The 21,435-nt window shown below is 50.9% G+C and overlaps 1 protein-coding gene across 3 annotated transcripts in view; it reads left to right on the top strand.

Moving 5' to 3' along the window:
- ACSBG1 (acyl-CoA synthetase bubblegum family member 1) overlaps window positions 1-21,435 on the top strand; it is a 72,570-nt gene that overhangs the window by 26,400 nt on the left and 24,735 nt on the right. For all 3 annotated transcript variants that reach the window (XM_029065450.2, XM_029065452.2, XM_029065451.2), the window contains 2 exons: window positions 18,283-18,500; window positions 20,287-20,375. In XM_029065450.2, the coding sequence (XP_028921283.1) occupies window positions 18,283-18,500; window positions 20,287-20,375 (307 nt within the window). The remainder of the gene's footprint in view (window positions 1-18,282; window positions 18,501-20,286; window positions 20,376-21,435) is intronic.

Genomic DNA, 21,435 nt, shown 5'->3' with positions numbered 1-21,435 from the left:
AGTTATTAGAGAACAAGGATATGTATATAAGTGCTGTGGGGCTCGGGTGGGTATCAAAGTGATTAAGGGGTAATAACAATAATGATGATGATATTAAGCGCTTACTACGTGCCAAGCACTGTTCTAAGTGCTGGGGTAGATGCAAGGTAATCAAGGTATCCCATGTAGGGCTCAGTCTTAATCCCCATTTTACAGATGAGGTAACTGAGGCACAGAGAAGTTAAGTGTCCTGCCCAAGGTCACACAGCAGACAAGCGGCAGAGCCGGGATTAGAAGCCACGTGCTCTGACTCCCAAGCCCGGGCTCTGTCCACTAGTGCATTGGCGACAAGGAGGTGGGAGGGAAGGGAAGATGGGAGTTTAGTCAGGGAAAGACAATTATTTTCTCCTGCTATGAGTCCACATTTCTTCCCTGTTGCAGACCAGACACTTCTGTCTCTGTTTCCGTTGTACTGCAGAGGCGCTTCTATAGGACTGGCGAAAGGGTCTTCAGGGTTGTTCTACCAATCAATCAGTGACACTTACTGAGCACCTCCTTACTGCTAGGCAATGTACTAAGCACTGGGGAGAGTACAATGGTTGTAAAACTTATCTCCTGCTCTCAAAGCATTTAATCGATCAGTGATATTTATATTATATATATATAGTATATATATTACATATAGAGAGTATATTTTGTGCAGTGCAGAGCACTGTACTAAGCCAAGACTGTACAAAGCACTTGGGAGAGAACAATACAAGAGAATTAGCAGTCGGTTTTCCTGTCGGTAACGAGCTTATTGTCTAATGAGGGGGATGGAACTATTTCAGGAGAACACGGAGCTGGAATGTTGGCTCTTTCTCGGTCTCTCTTTCTGTCTCTGTCTCTCCGCCGCCCTCTCGGTGGCCGACTGTTCCCTCCAGGTTTAGCGGGCCGCAGGTGGGCATTCCGGGGCCCAGTGGCAGGGTCATCCCAGGGGCGCTTGGCTCGCTCCCTGGTTCCCAAGAAACCCGGAGCAGCTCCTGGGCTATTCCCCGACACCGGGTTCCAAGATGACCAAATGGCCTGGCTCCCCAGGACACTCCACGCAGCGTCAGCCACAGAAAAGCCATTATAGCCCCGCACAAAGACGGCTTTTGTGGGCGAGAAAGGCGCAGGCTCAGGAGATGGATTTCCTTTCTGTCGCTTTCCAAGGAGAGCAGGAACTGAAAATAGATATCTCCCGTTAGTGACGGGCACGCAAACCCTAAGAGAGAGAAGGTGGCTTGGGGACGAGGGGCAGAGACAGCTGCCGTGGGGTAACCGCAACCTAATTGCTCCATCTCCCTCTCCAACACAGAGGATGGGGCCTCCTAGAGCTCTCGCCAGCCCAGGGGTCTTTTTTTTTAAAGATATTAAGTGCCTACTATGTGCCAGGCACTGTACTAAGCACTGGGATAGATACAAGATCATCAGGTTGGACATAATCCCTGTCCCACTGAGGCCTCACCTTCTTAATCCTCGTTTTACAAATGCGGTCACTGAGGCACGGAGAAGTTAAGTGACTTACCCAGAGTCACACAGTAGACAAGGGGCAGAGACAGGATTAGAACCGAGGTCCCCCGACTCCCAGGTCTGTGCTTTTTCCACTAGGTCCCACTGCTGCTCTAATTGTGATTTTTGCTAAGCTCTTGCCGTGTGTCATGCATCGTAATAAGCGCCGGAGTAGATGCAAGACAATCAGGTCCCTCGTGGGGCTCGAAAATTAAGTAGGAGGGAGAACAGCGGTTGAATCCCCATTTTAAAGATGAGGGAGCTGAGGCCCGGAGATGTTAAGTGACCTGCCCAAGCTTGCCCAGCAGTCAAGTGGTGGAGTCGGGATTAGAACCCAGGTCCTCTGGCTCCCAAGCCTAGGCACTAGCCCTTGGGCTAAGCTGCTTCGTCGGCTCCCTAGCCCCCCGGTGAGGAGGCCCACAGTAATTGCGGTATTTCTTAAGCACTTAAAAGCATAATAATTTGGGGTTCAGGCTCTAGGCTGTAAGATCCTCGAGGGCAGGAGACATGTCTACTACCTCCAATCGTATTGTAGTCTCCCAGGGGCTCTGCACATAGGTCATTCAATAGTATTTATTGAGAGCTTACTACGTGCAGAGCACCGTACTAAGCGCTTGGAACGTACAAATCGGTAACAGATAGAGACAGTCCCTGCCCTTTGCCGGGCTTACGGTCTAATCGGGGGAGACGGACAGACGAGAACAATGGCAATAAATAGAATCGAGGGGAAGAGCATCTCATTAAAACGGTAGCAGATAAATAGAATCAGGGTGATGTACATCTCATTAACAAAATAAATAGGGTGATGAAGATATATACAGTCGAGCGGACGGGGACAGTGCTGAGGGGATGGGATGGGAGAGGGGGAGGAGAAGAGGGAAAGGGGGGAGAAGAGGGTTTAGCTGCCGGGGGGGGGGGGGGGGTGGTAGAAGGAGCAGAGGGTAAAGGGGAGCTCAGTCTGGGAAGGCCTCTTGGAGGAGTGTGCGCTAAATAAATACCATCAATAATGAGGATGGAAGTGGTGGAGGTGAAGACGGGCCCTGAGATTACCCGTAATGTGTGTGTTGAGAAGCAGTGTGGCTCAGTGGAAAGAGCCTGGGCTTGGGAGTCTGAGGTCATGGGTTTGAGCGTGGCTCAGTGGAAAGGGCACGGGCTTTGGAGTCAGGGCTCATGAGTTCGAATCCCAGCTCTGCCACTTGTCGGCTGTGTGACTGTGGGCAAGTCACTTAACTTCTCTGTGCCTCAGTTCCCTCATCTGTAAAATGGGGATTAAGACTGTGAGCCCCACGTGGGACAACCTGATTCCCCTATGTCTACCCCAGCGCTTAGAACAGTGCTCGGCACATAGTAAGCGCTTAACAAATACCAACATTATTATTATTATTATTATCCAGGCTCCGCCACTTGTCAGTTGTGTGACTGTGGGCAAGTCACTTCACTTCTCTGTGCCTCAGTTACCTCAGCTGTAAAATGGAGATTAATAAAAACCGTGAGCCCCACGTGGGTCAACCTGATCATCCTGTATCTACCCCAGCGCTTAGAACAGTGCTCTGCACATAGTAAGCGCTTAACAAATACCAACATTATTATTATGTGTCCAATCCCCAGAGTTGAGACTTTGGAAGGATTTTGCATAATTAGGATTGCCTAATAAAGGCACTATTAGCAGCCTGGTGTTGGGTGTAAGGATAGGGAAAGATAGTAGACATCCCTGCCCTGCCTCGTCCTATAGACTGGAAGCTCTCTGTGGGCAGAGAATGTGTCTGTTTATTGTTACATTGTGCTCTCTCTAGCACTTAATCTGGTGCTGTGCACACAGTAAGCGCTCAGTAAATATGACGGACAGACCGACTTTCCGAACAGACCCAATATTGGGTGAACCCAGCTGGAAAGAGAATCGAGCAAGCCCGTGTGGTCTCCGACCTCCTTGGGGAGTTGGCTGGTTGTGATGGGAGGTTGTGATGGGGAAGTGGCGTGGCATAATGGATAGAGTCCGGATCTGGGAGTCAGAAGGTCATGGGTTCTGATCCCGGCTCTGCCACTTGTCTGCCGTGGCCCTGGGCAAGACGCTTCACTTCTCTGTGCCTCAGTTCCCTCGTCGGTAAAATGGGGATTAAGACCGTGAGGCCCGTATGGGTCAGGGACTGTGTCCAACCCGATTTGCTCGTATCCACCCCAGTGCTTAGTACGGTGCGCGGCACATAGTAAACGTTTAACAAATACCACGGTTACTATTGTTATTAGGATGTAGGGAGAGGGAGCTGTTGAAATATTCTTAATTCAGCACCATGTGGGACCTGATTATGTTGTATCTACTCCAGTGCTTAGAGAAACAGCGTGGCTCAGTGGAAGGAGCCCGGGCTTGGGAGTCAGAGGTCATGGGTTCTAATCCCGGCTCCGCCATCTGTCAGCTGTGACTTTGGGCAGTCACTTAACTTCTCAGTGCCTCAGTTACCTCATCTGTAAAATGGGGATTAAGACTATGAGCCTCACGTGGGACAACCTGATTACCCTGTATCTACCCCAGCGCTTAGAACAGTGCTCTGCACCTAGTAAGCGCTTAACAAATACCAACATTATTATTATTATTAGGAGGTAGGGAGAGGGAGCTGTTGAAATAGTCTTAGATTCAACCCCTTGTGAGACCTGATTATTTTGTATCTACTCCAGTGCTTAGTACAATCCCTGGCACATAGTAAGTGCTTAACAAGCACCTTTAAAAATATATATATATATATTTGAGACAGGACTCTTAAACAGATTCAGTTCTGCCATATCATGTGCGGCATTTTGGCTAGAATGCTGCTAGGGAATTAGGAAGCGTTCTTCTGACAATGTGAGCGCGAGGAACCAACTCTTCATATGCTACTCTCCCAAGCTCTTAGAACGGTGCTCTGCACACAAGTAAGAGCTCAATAAATACCACTGATCGATGAGCCTGTTTAGGCTCGAGGTGTTTTTTGAAGAAATGGTGTGCGTGCATAGTGTCGGAACGAGAGAGACTAGCACGTGAGAGGTTTCTCCTGCTTTCTAGGAGAACTGGTGGTGCTGGGATCCATATCCTGAGGATCCAGGATGAATGCAGAAAACCTTGAACCAGCAGCAGCCACAGAGTTCTTCCCAGGGGCTTAGTATAATACACTGTCTACAGTAGCTACTCAATAAATACCCTTCTTATTACCTCAGAGAAATCGATCCATCACTGTGTTTATTGAGTGCTTACTCTGTGCCGAGCGTCGTGCTAAGCACTTGGAAGAATACAGTGCGATAGGGTTGGTAGACGTGATCTCGGCCTTCAGAGAGCTTATAGTTTAGAGGGGGAGAGAAATTATAATAATAATAATGTTGGTATTTGTTAAGCACTTACTATGTGCAGAGCACTGTTCTAAGCGCTGGGGTAGACACAGGGGAATCAGGTTGTCCCACGTGGGGCTCACAGTCTTCATCCCCATTTTACAGATGAGGTAACTGAGGCCCAGAGAAGTTAAGTGACTTGCCCACAGTCACACAGCTGATAACGGATATGTGCATAAATGCCATGGTGCTGAGGAAGGGGTGAATATTAAGTGCTTTAAAGGGTACAGAAAGAAAGGAAAAACCTTTTCACCCAGAGGATGACTCCAGGGAATGTGGGAGGGGAACATGTCTACCAACTCTGTTAGATTGCCCTCTCCCAAGCGCTTAGGACAGTGCTCTTCACAACAGTAAGTGCTCAGTAAATACGATCGATCGAACAGTTGTGCAGGCCAAAAGATCGATAGGCTCAAGGAGAATTTAGATAAATTTGTGGAGGAGAGATCCACTAGAGAAAAAAGTTAAGCATTCTAGGTAGAGATCATTACCAGAAAATCCTGGTGTGAGCACTTGAGAGTTGAGGAGGGGAGAGGTAAGTGTGCACGTAAAGGAAGATGTTCTACTTCGGAGTTATTGTTGTACTCTCCCAAGAGCTTAGTACAGTTCTTTGCACATAGTAAGCGCTCAATAAATACCACCGAATGAATGAATGAACGGCATGCTTTGCTAACTGACTCCGAGTAACTCTTTCCCTGCTTCCAACAAGTAATAATAATGTTGGTATTTGTTAAGCGCTTACTATGTGCAGAGCACTGTTCTAAGCACTGGGGGAGATACAAGGTAAACAGGTCGTCCCACGTGAGGCTCACAGTTAATCCCCATTTTCCAGATGAGGTAACTGAGGCACCGAGAAGTTAAGTGACTCGCCCACAGTCACACAGCTGTCAAGTGGCAGAGCTTGCATTCGAACCCATGACCTCTGACTCCAAAGCCCGTGCTCTTTCCACTGAGCCACGCTGCTTCTCTAAGGAAACCTTCAGAACCAGAGGGGGTCCAGAACGGTCCACAAGGACACCGACCCCCCCCCCCCCCGGGCCTTTTTTTAATGACCTTCTGGCCCATTCTGGCTTTGAGTGTTAGGCAAGACATCCCCAATCAAGAAGCTGGATGTCGAAGAGAGCGACCGTCATCCCAGCGTTCCTTCAAGTATTTAATTGGAGTCACTATCGGAGACAGAAGATCAGGTCTGAATGGCTATCGTTCTGCCTCGGGTGGCATGGCTTCTGTTTGGTTATTGCAAGCTGGTGAGGCACAGGTAAAGATCATGTAGTGGCTGGAAATATTGGGAGCTGGCCCTGGACGGTGGCACACAGGAGCCGAGCTCATCCGTCAGTCACCGTCCCTGCCCACAATGAGTTTAGAGGGGGAGACAGACTGGGTGTGAATTGAGCCTGAACTAGAATCATTCCGTCGTATTTACTGAGAGCTCACTGTGTGCAAAACACTGTCCTAAGCTGTCACCCCCAAATGCTCCGTGGATTGCCGAGGGTCGTGATGGAGGTGCCCCGTTGCCCCATAGGTGGCTGATAGTCCTTAGACAAGTGAGGCCCATGTGTGACTGGCTGGGTCTGACCCGATTGTCTTGTGCCCACCTGAGAGCTCGGTTCAGTGCTTGGCATATAGCACGTAGCAAATACCTCAATCATTATTATGGTCCAGGTTTCCAGTTGCCCCATAGGTTGCTGAGGGTACTTAGATCGTGAACCCCGTGTGTGACAGGGGCCGGGTCTGCCCCGATTACCTTGTGGCTACTTCAGAGCTTAGTACAGTCCTTGGCTCGTAGCACTTAGCAAGTACCGCAGTTATTATTATGGTCCAGGTGCCCGGTTGCCCCACGGGTTTCTGAGGGTCAAAGATTTTCGGAGAGTCATGGCCTCGGCTGAGGGCTGTGGTCCAAGTGTCCAGTGGGTTGTTGAGGGTTAGGGCCCCGTGAGTTACCGAAGGTCAGAGGCCAGGTGCTCAATTACCTCACAGATGGGGTTTTTCATGGTATTTAAGACTGTAATAATGTTGGTATTTGTTAAGCGCTTACTATGTGCAGAGCACTGTTCTAAGCGCTGGGGTAGATACAGGGTAATCAGCTTGTCCCACGTGAGGCTCACGGTTAATCCCCATTTTCCAGATGAGGTCACTGAGGCACAGAGAAGTGAAGTGACTTGCCCACAGGCACACAGCTGACAAGTGGCAGAGCCGGGATTCAAACCCATGACCTCGGACTCCCATGCCCGGGATCTTTCCACTGAGCCACGCGGCTTCTCCTACTAAGCACTGGGGTAGATACGAGTTAATCGGGTTGGAGGAGGTCCGTGTTCCACATGGGGCACACAAGTCTTATCCCCCTTTTACTGATTCTATTTATTGCTCTTGTTTTTGTCTGTCCGTCGCCCCCGATTAGACTGTAAGCCCGTCAATGGGCAGGGATCGTCTCTATCTGTTCCCAAATTGTACATTCCAAGCACTTAGTACAGTGCTCTGCACATGGTAAGCGCTCAATACATACTATTGAATGAATGAATGAACTGAGGCCCGGAGACGTGGACTGACTTGCGCAAGGCCTCACTGCAGACACGTAGCAGAGTTGTGATTAGAACTCGGGTCCTTCCGATTCCCATGATCTGGTCACTAAGGCACGCTGCTTCTTGAAGGTTCCTGAGAGTCATATGCTGCTGAGGGTCATGGGCGGCTGAGGGTCGTGATCTCTCTCGTATTCTCAGCCCCTTCTGGTTTAACCTTGTTTGACTCTTCACCTACCCTACCCAGCTTTTCTGTTGCAAACTCCCCTCATGCCCTTGTTTTCAACCTCCATCTGTGATCTGATTTGAGTTTAACGCGCCCCGTAAAGGGTTTAGACCATTACCTTGAGGGGACGGCCTTGTCTGTGGCAGTTCTCTCGATTCAGAGTCTCTTCTCCGAATACGCTGTGGCCCTTGAAGAACAGGATTTTCTCTCCACGGAGACGAGTTCGGTTCCCTTCCCTTCTCTGTGAGGCCGGGAGGCAGATCCAGGGACTTGGCAGTCTGGTACTTGGCTAAAGTCACAGAATTCACTCTGGGAAGGAACCTGGCCTAATAATAATAATGTTGATATTTGTTAAGCGCTTCCTATGTGCAGAGCACTGTTCTAAGCGCTGGAGTATACAGGGTAATCGGGTTGTCTCACGTGAGGCTCACAGTCTTCATCCCCATTTTACGTGAGTTAACTGAGCACAGAGAAATTAAGTGACTTGCCTGCAGTCACACAGCTGATAAGTGGCAGAGCCGGGATTCGAACCCATGACCTCGGACTCCCAAGCCCGGGCTCTTTCCACTGAGCCACGCCGCTTCTCCTCTAGTGTAGAGGGCACAGTTCTGATCCCCTCTCTGCCACTGGCCTGCTGTCTACTTCAGGCAAATCACTTAATCTTTCAACGGCTCAGTTTCCCTCTGCTATAAAATAGGAACCCAGGACCACATCCAATCTCATTTTCTTGTTTCTAGCCCAGCGCGTGGGCTAGAAGAGTAAGCACTTCATAAATACCCTCGTTATTATTATCATTAAAATCAGGGTTTCCATCAAGCTCTCTGCAGCTGGGGCTGCTGGAATCCATCTGGGCCTGAGATGAAGACGCGGGAGAGCCTAGAAGAGGATTCAAACTCCTGCCCTTCTCGCACCTGGCCCTGACTGTGATCCTCTGGGCTGAGCGGGAGAGACCAGGAACCGTCCCTCCTTCTTTCCTCTTTATTATCAAGCGAAGGCAAGCAGGTCCTGTATTCTTGACTTCCTGCTCTCCGTCGTGTTCCCAATTTATGGGGGAAGCAGCGTGGCCTAGTGAGTAGACCGTGGGGCTGGGAGTCAGAAGGACCTGGGTTCTAATCCTGGCTCTGCCGCTTGTCTGCTGTGGGACCTCGGGCAAGTCGCTTCTTCTCTTCTCCGTGTCTGTTACCTCATCTGTAACATGGAGATTAAGCCTGTGAGCCCCATATGGGACGGGGACTTTGTCCAACATGATTAGTTTGTATCTTCCCCAGCACTTAGAATAGTGCTTGACACATAGTAAATGCTTAAGAGAAGCCATTACTGTTGTTATTGATGATAAACTCATTGTGGGCAGGGAATGTGTCTGTTTATTGTTATATTGTATTCTCCCAGGCACTTAGCACAGTGCTCTGCACACAGTGAGCACTCAGTAAATACAATTGAATGATATTAATAATAAGAATGGCATTTATTAAGTGCCTACTACCTAGCTACCTACACTGGGGTAGGTAGATTATGAGATTTTTACACAGTCCCTTTCCCACACGGGGCCTCGCCATCTGTCTTACTCCCGTTTCCCAGGTGAGGAACCTGAGGTCCAGAGAGGCTTTGCCATCCTGGCAAAGTAGAACCGCGGGTCTCCTGACTTGAGCCCGGTGCTTTCTGCTAGGCCAGCGGTCCCCGGGGTTGGGTATCTGAGGACTCCCTCCTCTCAGCACCCGGAGGAAACACTTTCCCTCTGGCAGGGGTGTTTTTCCAGAGCCTGTGAATAACCTTTGCTCCAGTGCGAGCCCACAGCATCTCCAGGGTGGCTGCTGGAACAGTGTGCCCCATTCTCTGGGACCGAGTCCGCCCCGCTCTTTTCCCACAGATAAAGAAACCAAGGATTTTTCATCTGCTGACATATTTCCTTTTTTGAGCCTAATTCAGAGCAACTTCTCCTGCTTATTCAAGCTCTTTCATTCGGGGGCCCAGAAGGCTGTGCTCCTAGGCATTCCTAGCCACAGGCTCATAAAGGGTGGATTGATAAGATACCGGGGAAGGCCAGAGAAGCAGAAATGTGGGTGGGGAAGGAGGAGGGTGCCAAGCATGGGGAAACAGGATATCTGAGGCGATCTTAGACTGCGGCCTAGCAGAAAGCTTAGGGCTCATGTCAGGAGACGCCCACTTCTAGTGTCAGTTCCACCGTTTGCCTGCTGCGGTGGCAAAGTCTCTGGGCTTCAGGTTCCTCATCTGGGAAATGGGAATAAGACAGGTCGCAAACTCCTGTGTGGGAAAGGGACTGTGTCCAATGTCATAATTTTCCTACCCCAGTGCTTACCACTTAGTAGACACTTAATAAATGCCATTCAGGGCCTAAGCAGCCTTCCCTGCCTAAGCCCTCCTTTAAGCTTCTCCCACTCCTTTCTGCGTCGCCTTGACTTGCTCCCTTTATTCATCCCCCCTCCCAGCCCCACAGCACTTACATACATATCTGTTGTTTTATTTATATTATTTTCTATTTCCCCCCTAGACTTTAAGTTCACTGCGAACAGGGAATGTGTCTGTTATATTGTTGTACAGTGCTCCGCAAACAATAAGCGCGCGATAAATACGATCGACTGACGGACAAGTTGTAGAAGTCACGGCGCGTCAGCGGGCTGTCGGCCGATCCACCGGTTTCGGACTGCATGGGGAAGACTAGGGTTTTGTTTCCAGCCAGCCGGTAATGCGAAGTGTGCGGTAGCCTAGTTGATCGGTCGTGCAGGTGGCGTGCAGGGCACAGTGGCTCTGGGCTGGAGGAGTTGAACTGACTCTGGGGTGAGGTGACATATTGTAAAATATGTTTTTCTTTTCTCAGTTAGGTGGGGATTTAGCTCCCACTTGCCTTGCAGTCAATGCTCAGCTTTAATCTCTGGTTTTCAGCCTGCAATGCATCCCACAGCCTAACCTGAAAAACGACTTCTTTCTCTATTCATGGCAATTTGCTGCCTTGAAAAAGAATAATCAGCTCATTCAGCCTTTAGCCAAAAGCAACTTCCCAGGCTCTCTCTCCATCATCACCTCCTCCTCCTCCTCCTCCTCCTCCCAAATGAGAGAAGAAACCCAGTTTTTGGCAGCATCCCCTTACCCAGGGCCTAGGAAAATGGAAAAATCAACTCCTTCAGGATTCTTCATTGTTCTCCCTGACTTTGAACCAGGATCCCCACTCCTTTTCTGCTCAACGTTGCACTGGCGATATTAAAGCAAGTATTCCAATGTTGTGGGATCCGGGTGAAATGTGCTGGATTGGTAGACGTGGTGTTGTGAACAAGGAGCCATATAACATGCAACGGGGAGAATGGGTAGGATAAAATGGATAATAATAGTAATAATTATGGTGCTGGTTAAGTGCTTACCCTGTGCCAATCACTATCCTAAGGGCTGGGGGAGGTACAAGTTAATCGAGTTGAACACGGTCCCTGTCCCCCGTGGGGCTCGCACTCTTAATCCCCATTTTACAGATGAGGTAACTCGGGCCCAGAGATGTGAAGTGATTTGCCCAAGGTCACACAGCAGACGTGTGGCTGAGCCGGGATTAGAACCCAGGGCCTTCTGACTCCCAGGCCTGTGCTCTATCCCCGAAGCCACGTCGCAGTACCGGCCCAGGGCCGAATGAAAATGAATCTCAGCGACTGTTAACCATTCCTTTCCAGTCCTGTAAGTTGGGTTTTTATGGGACCGTGTTGGAGAGAGGGAGGGGAGAATGAGGAGTGAGCAAGTCAGAGAGAATGCTTGAGTGTCTCTTGCTGTTGGCAGATTTTCTGTCCTCTCTTCTCTCAGTGACTTGAGAAGCAGCATGGCCTCTTGAAAAGAACGCAGGTCTGGGAGTCAGAAGACCTGGGTTCTAATCCCTCTCCCTCAGTTCCCTCATCTGCAAAACGGGGATTCAATATCTCCTACTTAGACCGCGAGCCCCATGAGGAACCGATTATCTCGTATCTACCCCGTGCTTAGTGTAGCGCTTGACACATAGTAAGCATTTAACAACTATTATTATTACTAATGAAATGGGGAGGAGGAAGTGGAGACTATCAGGACATCAAGGAATGCCGACAGCTCACGCAAACCAGAGAGATCATTTGCGGCCCATTGATGTTTGCAGACTGTTTCAGATTCACCGACATACAGGATATCCCTCATGACACAGTAAGCGTACTATTCACCCTGAGCCTTCTCTGTTCTCTTCCTTTTGTCTGATATTTGTTAAACACAGTGAGCCGACCACTATTCCGAGCAATGGTATAGATCCAAGCTGATCAGGTGGAACACAGCCCCAAGTGGGGCTCGCAGTCTTAATCCCCATTTTACAGATGAGGGAACTGAGGCACAGAGAAATTAAGCAACTAGCCCCAGGGACTGCTGTACTCCTCCTCTGATTGCAGGCCATCCCTTGCAAGGATGATGTTGGAACTTGAGGTGGGATGGACAAATTGGGGGTGGACATGAGAGAGTTGGCCAGGAGATCCACATGGGTGGCTCAGTGGAGCTGAATTCAGAGCTTCTCAACAGTCAAATCCATATGAGAGGCTGGGAGCATCCTGGAAGCATCTTGGTTCATGCAAAGAATAGGAAGACAAAAAAAACCCAGCCCCGCTATAAGCAAGCTGCCAGATGGCATGGAGTTGTGAGCCCCCGTGCAGCTGCAGAGGGACAAATGGTCTCTGACCTCTTTGACCAATTGCTTGGTCAGAGTAATAATAATAATTGTGGTATTGGTTAAACGCTGTGTACCAGGCGCTGTACTAAGCGCTGGGGTGGATACGAGCAAATCGGGTTGGACACAGTCCCTGTCCCATGTGGGGCTCACGGTCTCCATCGTCTCCATCCCTATTTTACAGATGAGGTAACTGAGACACGGAGAAGTGAAATGACTTGCTCAAGGTCATACTGCTTACAGCTATGTATGTAAGTGCTGTGGGGCTGGGAGGGGGGAAGAACAAAGGGAGCAAATCAGGGTGACGCAGAAGGGAGTGGGAGAAGAGGAAGGGGGGGGGCTTAGTCTGGGAAGGCCTCTTGGAGGAGATGGGCCTTGTGTGACCTTGGGCAAGTCACTTAACTTCTCTGGGACTCAGTTATCCTGTTCTTCCTCCTGCTTAGACTGTAAGCCCCAAGAGGGACAGGGACTATGTCGAACCTAACTAGCTTATATCAACGCTTAGAACACATGCTTAACACATACCAATTAAAAAAAAAAAATTGAACCCTTACCATTCGCAGAGCACTGTATTAAGCACAATGTCTGTGCTTAAAGTTGTCATTTCTCCCTCCCATCCTCTCTGCTCCACCTTTTTGGAGGGACTATTCATTCATTCATTCAGTAGTATTTATTGAGCGCTTACTATGTGCAGAGCGCTGTACTAAGCGCTTGGAATGAACACGTCGGCAACAGATAGAGACGGTCCCTGCCGTTTGACGGGCTCACGGTCTGATCGCGGGAGACGGACAGACGAGAACGATGGCGATAGATAGAGTCGAGGGGAAGAACGTCTCGTAAAAACAATGGCGACTGAATAGAATAGAGGCGATGTACATTTCATTAACAAAATAAATAGGGTAATGAAAATATATACAGTCGAGCGGACGAGGACAGTGCTGAGGGGAGGGGAAGGGAGAGGGGGAGGAGCAGAGGGAAACGGGGGGAAAAGAGGGTTAAGCTGCGGAGAGGTGGAGGGGGCGCGGTAGGGGGAGTAGAGGGAGAAGGGGAGCTCGGTCTGGGAAGGCCTCTTGGAGGAGGTGAGTTTTAAGTAGGGTTTCGAAGAGGGGAAGAGAATCAGTTTGGCGGAGGTGAGGAGGGAGGGCGTTCCGGGACCGCGGGAGGACGCGGCCCGGGGGTCGACGGCGGGACGGGCGAGACCGAGGGACGGCGAGGAGGTGGGCGGCGGAGGAGCGGAGCGTGCGGGGTAGGCGGTGGAAAGAGAGAAGGGAGGAGAGGTAGGAAGGGGCAAGGTGACGGAGAGCCTCGAAGCCTAGAGTGAGGAGTTTTTGTTTGGAGCGGGGATCGATAGGCAACCACTGGAGGTGTTTAAGAAGGGGAGTGACAGGCCCAGATCATTTGTAGAAGATGCATTTGTTATTGAGTGACACAGTAGGTGCTGGGGAAGTTCAGAATGAAGAAGTGACATTTTTCCCTGCCTTCAAGGAGCTGAACCTCTAATGGGTCTGCTATCACTTCCCAGTGGCTAAAGGGCTGGGACCCGAGAGGAAGGTTGGACTTGCCCTGGGACATGTCTTCTGCCCACCCGGTTGATCATTTTCCCTCTCCTCTTCAATCATTCATTCAATAGTATTTATTGAGCACTTACTATGTGCAGAGCACTGTACTAAGCACTTGGAATGTACAATTCAGCAACAGAGACCATCCCTGCCCAATGACGGGCTCACAGTCTAATCGGGGGAAACAGAGGGACAAAAACAACTTCATCACGATAAATAGAATCAAGGGGATGGAGACCTCATTAACAAAATAAATAGGGGAATAAAAATATATACCAATGAGCACAGTGCTGAGGGGAGGGGAAGAGGGGGGAGGAGCAGAGAGAAAGGGGGCTTAGCTGAGGGGAGGTGAAGGGGGAAAGGGTCATTGCACAGTGACCCTTCTCCAGCCGCCACACCCGGCGTGGTGGAGCTGAGCTACAGGGATTATAAGCTCATTACGGGCCAGGAGCGTGTCTGCGCACTTTGTTTTATCAGACACTCCCAAGTGCCTAGTACAGTGCTCAGGAAATACTGCTGATTGATTGAACGTACATTCAGTGTGGGTGGATCGACTCCCTCTGTCATTGGTGGTCCCTTGGCCCTGGGAATCGTCCAGGTAAGCCGAACCCATGACCAGTCCAGGTTCCCTAGTCCTAGAGTTTAGATATTCGTTAAACTCTTACTCTGTGCTGGGCACTCTTCTAAGGACTGAGGCGGATACAGACAAATCGAGTTGGACACAATTCCAGTCCCACTTGGGGGTCACGGTCTTCATCCCCGTTTTACAGATGAGGTAACTGAGGCCCGGGGATGTGAAGTGACTTGCCCAAGGTCACACGGCAGACAAGTGGCAGAGCCGGGATTAGAATCCGTGAACTTCTGACTCCCGGGTCCGTGCTCTGAGGCCAGTAAGGGACACTGACAAAGTTCCAAAGTCCCTAGTTTATGTGTGGGGAAGAGGACAACCCCTCCCTCCTTCCTTTCCTCCTTCCCTCCCTCCCTCCCACTGATTCATGCTCTGCCAACTTGAAAGGCTGTTCCGAAGTCGTTCAGCCGTGTAGGACAAGGACTTCCACCCCGAGAACATCCTGCTTGAGCAAACCTGTTCACAGCCTGATTCTCGCCGTGCCTGGGCAAGAACTTGATAATAATGTTGGTATTTGTGAAGCCCTTACTATGTGCAGAGCACTCTTCTGAGCTCTGGGGTAGATACAGGGTCATCGGGTTGTCCCACGTGAGGCTCGCAGTCTTAATCCCCATTTTACAGATGAGGGAACTGAGGCCCAGTGAAGTGACTTGCCCACGGTCACGCAGCTGGCAGGTGGCAGAGCCTCGGGTCCCAAGAACGGGCCAAGGAGATAGAGAGCATAGGTCTCCTCTCTGACCGACAGTGAGGGGGCTGGGGGTCTCGAGTTGCCCGTTAGTCCCTCGTTGGCTGGGACCTTCCCTGGGAAACTCACCTATCAGCTGGGGGCCAGGGGGTGGGTGGGGGCCGCCGTCAGACACAGGAGACCCTGGCAAAAGCAGACCCCGAGTGGGACTCGGTCACGGAAAAGAGGAACCGGCTTGCCGGACGTTAGCGGGTGTTTAACAGTGAGGATCGGGTTGGAGTTGGTGCCCGAAGCCCGGAGAGTTGGGGAATTGCTGAGAGAACGAGCACGTTGTGGGGGGAACAGATTTTCTATCAGATGGGTGAAGAGGAAGAGTCAGCGTTAAGGGCATGAGATCCTGGGGTGCCAGGTTTCAGAGGAGCACTCATCCCAACTGACCTGTGCTCAACTTAGAGCCGCTCAGCATGGCTCTGTGGATAAGAGCACGGGCCTCGGAGTCAGAAAGACCTGGGTTCTAATCCCGGCTCCGCCACTTACCGGCTGTGTCATCTTGGGCACGTCACTTCACTTCTCAGTTACCTCATCTGTAGAATGGGGATGAAGACTGTTAGCCCCATATGGGACAGGGACTCTGTCCAAATTTATATCTACCCCAGCACTACTTAGAACAGTGCTTGACACATAGTAAGCGCTTAGCAAGCACCATTATTATCATTATTATTATTATTAACAACTCTCCTTCCAGTGGCTGAAACGGAGAATCCAAACAGTTGGCTTTCCCTTGGAAAGTTGGCAGCATGAACCTGCCCAGCCAGTTGGGCGTAAAATTTGGGGGCTGGAGGAGAGAGAAAAGTGAATTTAGAGCATCAGGGCCCATTCTGTAACCGAAAGAAGGTGAGTGATTGTGAGACTGTAGTTACTTGTAGACCCCGCAACCCATCTGGAGCACCTCGACTATGGATTCCTCGACCTTAAACTCCATGTGGGCAGGGAACGTGTGTCTGTTTATTCTTGTATTGTGCTCTCCCAATCCCTCAGTCCAGCGCTCTGCACGTACTAAGTGCTCAATAAATATGATTGAATGAATGACCTGGGGACTTTGGCAGTGGGGCAAGTGAGTTCAAGAGCAGGTAGCTTAGAAGGCCTTCGGTCATGCTCGGGCTCTCACTGATTTAATTTTTTTATGGAATTTGTTAAATGCTCAAGGTATCAGGCAGCATTCCAAGAACTGAGGTAGATACAAGCTCATTGGGTTGGACGCAGTCACTGTCCCACATGAGGTTCACAGTCTTAACCCCCATTCTCCAGATGAGGTAAGGGAGGCCCAGAGGAGTTGTGACTTGCTCAAGAGCACACGGCAGACAAGTGGCAGAGCTGGGATGAGAACCCAGGTCCTCTGACTCCCGGGCCCGTGCTCTTTCCACTAGGTCACACTGCTTCCCACACCCTCTTGCCGCACCCTCTTTCACTGTGATTGATGCAGGGGGTTTCGCCTCAGACTATCTGAAGATAAAGAGGGATGGAAGGAGGCTCTTTCTTCCACCGTATTCTGTAAGAGAGGTAATGGCATTTATTATTAATAATGTTAATATTATTATTAATAATAATTGTAGTATTGTTAAGCGCTTTCTATGTGCCAGGCACTGTGCTAATTGCCGGGGTGGATTCAAGCAAATGATTTGGACACAGTCCCGGTCCAGCGTGGGGCTCACAATCTCAATCCCCACTGTACAGATGAGGTAACTGAGGCCCATCTAAGTGAAGTGATCTGCCCAAAGTCACCCAGCAGACGAATGGTGGAGCCGGGATTAGAACCCATGACCTTCTGCCTCTTGGGCCCGTGCTCTATCAGCTACTCATGAGTGTCTACTGTGGGCAGTGGACTACAAAGCACCCGAGCAAGCACAACAGAAACACAAGAAGCACTCCCTCCCAACAAGGAGCTTACACTCCGACGGAGCTTTGGAAGGGAATTGTATTGCTTGTGAAGGAAACTCTTGAAGTCACTGCCTCTGCATCGAGCAAAGACTGCTCCCCGGAGGAGAATAAACACTTGTTCTCTGAGTTCTCCTAGGAAATAGAAGAATTCACAGCAGGTGGGATGTAGATTAGGTAGAAGGAAGGACCGGTTTGTAGTGAGGATTGTTCAATATGGGAATCGTTTCCTGAATGGTCATTTGTCTAATGAGGCTCAGATACAAGAAAAAGTCTTGGAATAGGTATTCTGTGGGGTAAAGACACCTCCAATCTGTCCTGTCTGCTGTTTCTTTGGTCATCTCCAACCCTGAGGCACTAGGCATCTTCTGGCGTCGTCTTTAGGACTGGTTGGTCACCCAATCCTCCCCCTAAAAGCCTGCACTCTGGCCACCGTGGCCACCTCCACCCCAAAGAAAAGCCCACTTGTCTCCAGGCAGGTGGAGGTCACTGGTGTTCCAGGTTGGAATTTTTAAAATTCACTCTTCTGGTTCACCCCGCCCTGGGGCCCGGGTACTTTTACGAGGCGGGAGCCCCCTCCAGATAGCTAGCCCCTTTGAGGTCCTGGCCTCCTCCTCCTGAATCAAGGATCTGACTTTGAAACCCTTTGAGGAATGTTTCTCCCATGAAACTGGATAGCTAGTGGGGTCGGAGAAATTGATAAGAAACCCAGGTGTCCGCCTCGTGGAGGCGGTGAGGGCTACGGCCCTCTCGGCTGTTAAAACTGAACTCCCAGCCTTGCTCATCCCAGATCTCTGATAAGACCCGAGTGTTTCCGATCAGGGCTGAAGAGATCCAAAATGGCAGCTTTGCAGTCTGCCCTTCCGAGGCCCCACCACACTCCTAAAATCACTGTCCCCTTTTGGCCCTCGCACTCAAAATAAAAGATCGATAAGGAGGACAAGAGACCCGTAACCTGATGAGGAGCAGCCATTTTGCCCTGGACGGTTGAGGCACCGACTCTGATGGAGACAGGGGACTGGATGCGGTGACCTCTTGAGACTCCTCCTTCTCCAAGATTCCATGATGTCGATGGCCAGGCTGAGCTACTGGGTTTGGGGCTGCAGGCAGGGGCGGGGAAGAGAGTTTCTTTGAGTAAACGGCAAAGAGAGGGCAGGGATGTTGCCATGGCTAATGGGGCCTGACCCTCGACTTTCAGAGTCTCTGTGGACGACTTCTGCCGACGGGCTGGTCAAGCTGCGGATGGACCACACCTGCTCCCACGCCCCCATCACCGTCCACCAGATGTTCAAAGCGGCGGTGGAGAAGTACAGCTCTCTGAATGCCCTGGGCAGCAAGCGCAATGGCATGTGGGAAAAAGTCACCTATTCCCAGTACTACCTGCTCTCCCGGAAAGCCGCCAAGAGCTTCTTGCAGGTGAGTGAGAAGGCGAGGCGGCCCCTGGCCTGGAACTCGAAAGCCTCTGAAGGGAGCGGGCCCGGCGCTCACTCCCGTCCCTCAAATTGAGACCCGGCTCCCTTCCCGAGACCCGGGATTAGAGCCCTTGGCAGGGAACACGTCCGGCCCAGCACCATCTCTCTTCCTGTGGGACGATCTGGGTCGGGCTGACTTTCCCAAGGTGCTCAGATGTCGTTCTCCAGGATCTTAGGAAGCGCTGGATCGACCCCAGCTGACCCTTTGGGTGGTCCTCAGGAAGAGAGCTTTGATGGCCAGCGTGGCTCAGTGGAAAGAGCCCGGGCTTGGGAGTCAGAGGTCATGGGTTCGAATCCCGGCTCTGCCCCTTGTCAGCTGTGTGACTGTGGGCAAGTCACTTCACTTCTCTGTGCCTCAGTTCCCTCATCTGGAAAATGGGGATTAACTGTGAGTCTCAAGTGGGACGACCTGATGACCCTGTGTCTACCCCAGCGCTTAGAACGGTGCTCTGCACATAGTAAGCGCTTAACAAATACCCTGAGGCCTGATGGGACTCCCTTCCCATTAAAGAGGTGTGTTCCTCATCCCAGGCACCGGGCTCCTTAAACCCAAATGAGAATCTCAGAGATGTGGGATGGATTAGGTGCCATCCTGGTTATGGACTAGATGATCTCTCAAAGGTAGAGAAGCAGTATGGCCTAGTGGATAGAGCCCAGGCCAGGGAGTCGGAAGGATCTGGGTTCTAATTCCAGCTCTGCCACTTGTCTGCTGTGTGATTTGGGGCAAGCCACTTAACTTCTCTGGGCTTCAGTCACCTCACGCGTAGAATTGGGATTAAGACGGTGAGTCCCGTGTGGGGCATGGACTACGTCCAACCTGATTATCTACCCCGCTGCTTAGTTCAATGCCTGGCACATAGTAAGCCCTTCAATACCATCTAGAAAAAAACAAAGGTTCTTCCAGGATGAAGAGTCTTTGAGTCCATGACTCCTCCGAATTCCGAGATGAGGGATCAGGTCTGGGCTGCGTCCTTGGCTCCGACGCAGAACCGGGGAAGCAGGTGCGGAGGGTGAGAATAGCCAAGAAGCACTGGCGGAGGGACGGTTGTAGAGGACGAGACGGTTTCTTTGTTCTTGCTCCTGCCCCTCTCCCCAGCGAGTAGGAGGATCTTCCCTGATTAATCCCTCTTTTCCCCAGCTCGCATTTTTTCTGCGTGATCCATGCGCTTCAATCTGGAACCTTTTGACATCCACCCCGGCCCCTCAGCACTTGCGTCCAAATCTTTAAATTTTATATACACACTTACCTATTTATTCCTATTAATGTCCATCTCCCCCTCTAGACTCTGAGCTCGTTATTGGCAGGAAATGTTTCTGCTAATGCCGTCGCTTCGTACTCTCCCAGGTACTTATTACAGTGCTCTGCACATAGTCAAGACTCAATAAATACGATCGATTGATTAATCGATAGGGCTGCAGGATCCCAGAGCTGTGGCGGGGCCATCTACTATCAGCTGAAAGAATGGAAATTGGATTTATTTGCCGAAGGAGGCGCAGGAAAAAGATAATCTCGGCTGCAGCTGAAACTGCCGGAGCCCCGTGCACCTTAGAGGCTGTTGCAGCTGCGGGGGAAGGAGAGGGAGAGGAGCACGTGTCAGACGGCTGCTGGCCCTTGATTAGGCATTTGAAGGGAACGGGTTTCTGACCCGCGCGGGGTGGTTGGTGGCTTGGGCTGGAGGCGGTGCCTTTCCATCCCTAAACGTGTGACCTTTCACCTCTGCCGTCTGGAGCTCGGGCTGGAGCGCATCCACAGCGTCGCCATCCTCGGCTTCAACTCCCCAGAGTGGTTCATCTCAGCGGTGGGCACCGTGTTCGCTGGGTAAGTGTCCCGCTCCCCACAGCCCCCGTGGCCGAGGGTCGGGATGCGCTCAAACCTCCCCTCTTAAAGAGTAGAGAGGAAGTGGGGCTGTCCGGGCCTCCTTCCCCCTGCAGTGGTGAGATTCTGATTCCAAGGCGCGATAAGCAGGTCTGAGGCACACCTTCCCTCCCCGTCCCCATTACGATCACAGCACTTCCTGAGTGCCTACTGTGTGTAGAGCACTCTGCTAGGGACCTGAGGGCCGGCACGAGAAATTGAAGTCATTCCATTCCCTCAAAGAGTTCCTAATCTACTCCAGCAGATGACACTCTGCCGAGATTATAGCAGGGAAGGATCTCGTTCTGGGAACGGGACTTCCAGTCCAAAGTTAGGGGCCTGGAGCCTGGAAAAGCCCTACCCACCGACACCTCCTTCACCTCCTGCCTCTGGCTTGGAGTTCCCTCCCCCTTAATATCTGCTGACCACCACTCTCCTCTCCTTCAAAGCTTTATTAAAATCGACGACTCCTCTAAGAGCCCTTTCCTGCCTAAGCCCTCATTTCCCCTACACCTTTCATTCATTCAACGGTATTTATTGAGCGCTTACTCTGTGCAGAGCACCGTACTAAGTGCTTGGAATGTACAAAGCGGCAACAGATAGAGACGGTCCCTGCCCTCTGATGGGCTTACAGTCTAATCATCCCACCTTCAGCCCAACAGCACTCATGTCCGTATCTGTAATTTACTGATATTAATGTCTGTCTCCCCCTCTAGACTGTGAGCTCCGTTGTGGCACAGGAGCATTTCTACCAAGTCTGTGATCTGGCACTTTCCCAAGTGCTTAGTACAGTGCTCTGCACATGATAAGCGCTCACTAAATGCGATCGATTCTCTAACGGTTGACAGCCCCTTCCCTTCAGCATCTGTGTGGTAACGGGCCACTGAGTCTTGAGTTGGAATCAAGAGCAGGTCAAGGGGTCTGACTGTAGTGGACCTACCCCAGTGCTCAGCACAGGGCTTGGCACAGACTAAGCACTTGACAGACACCACAGTTGTTGTTATCACTATTAGTGCAAGGGGTT

This window comes from Ornithorhynchus anatinus, chromosome 5 (assembly GCF_004115215.2).
Source record: "Ornithorhynchus anatinus isolate Pmale09 chromosome 5, mOrnAna1.pri.v4, whole genome shotgun sequence".
Classification (NCBI taxonomy): domain Eukaryota; kingdom Metazoa; phylum Chordata; class Mammalia; order Monotremata; family Ornithorhynchidae; genus Ornithorhynchus; species Ornithorhynchus anatinus.
This window is presented reverse-complemented; position numbering and strand designations above follow the sequence as displayed.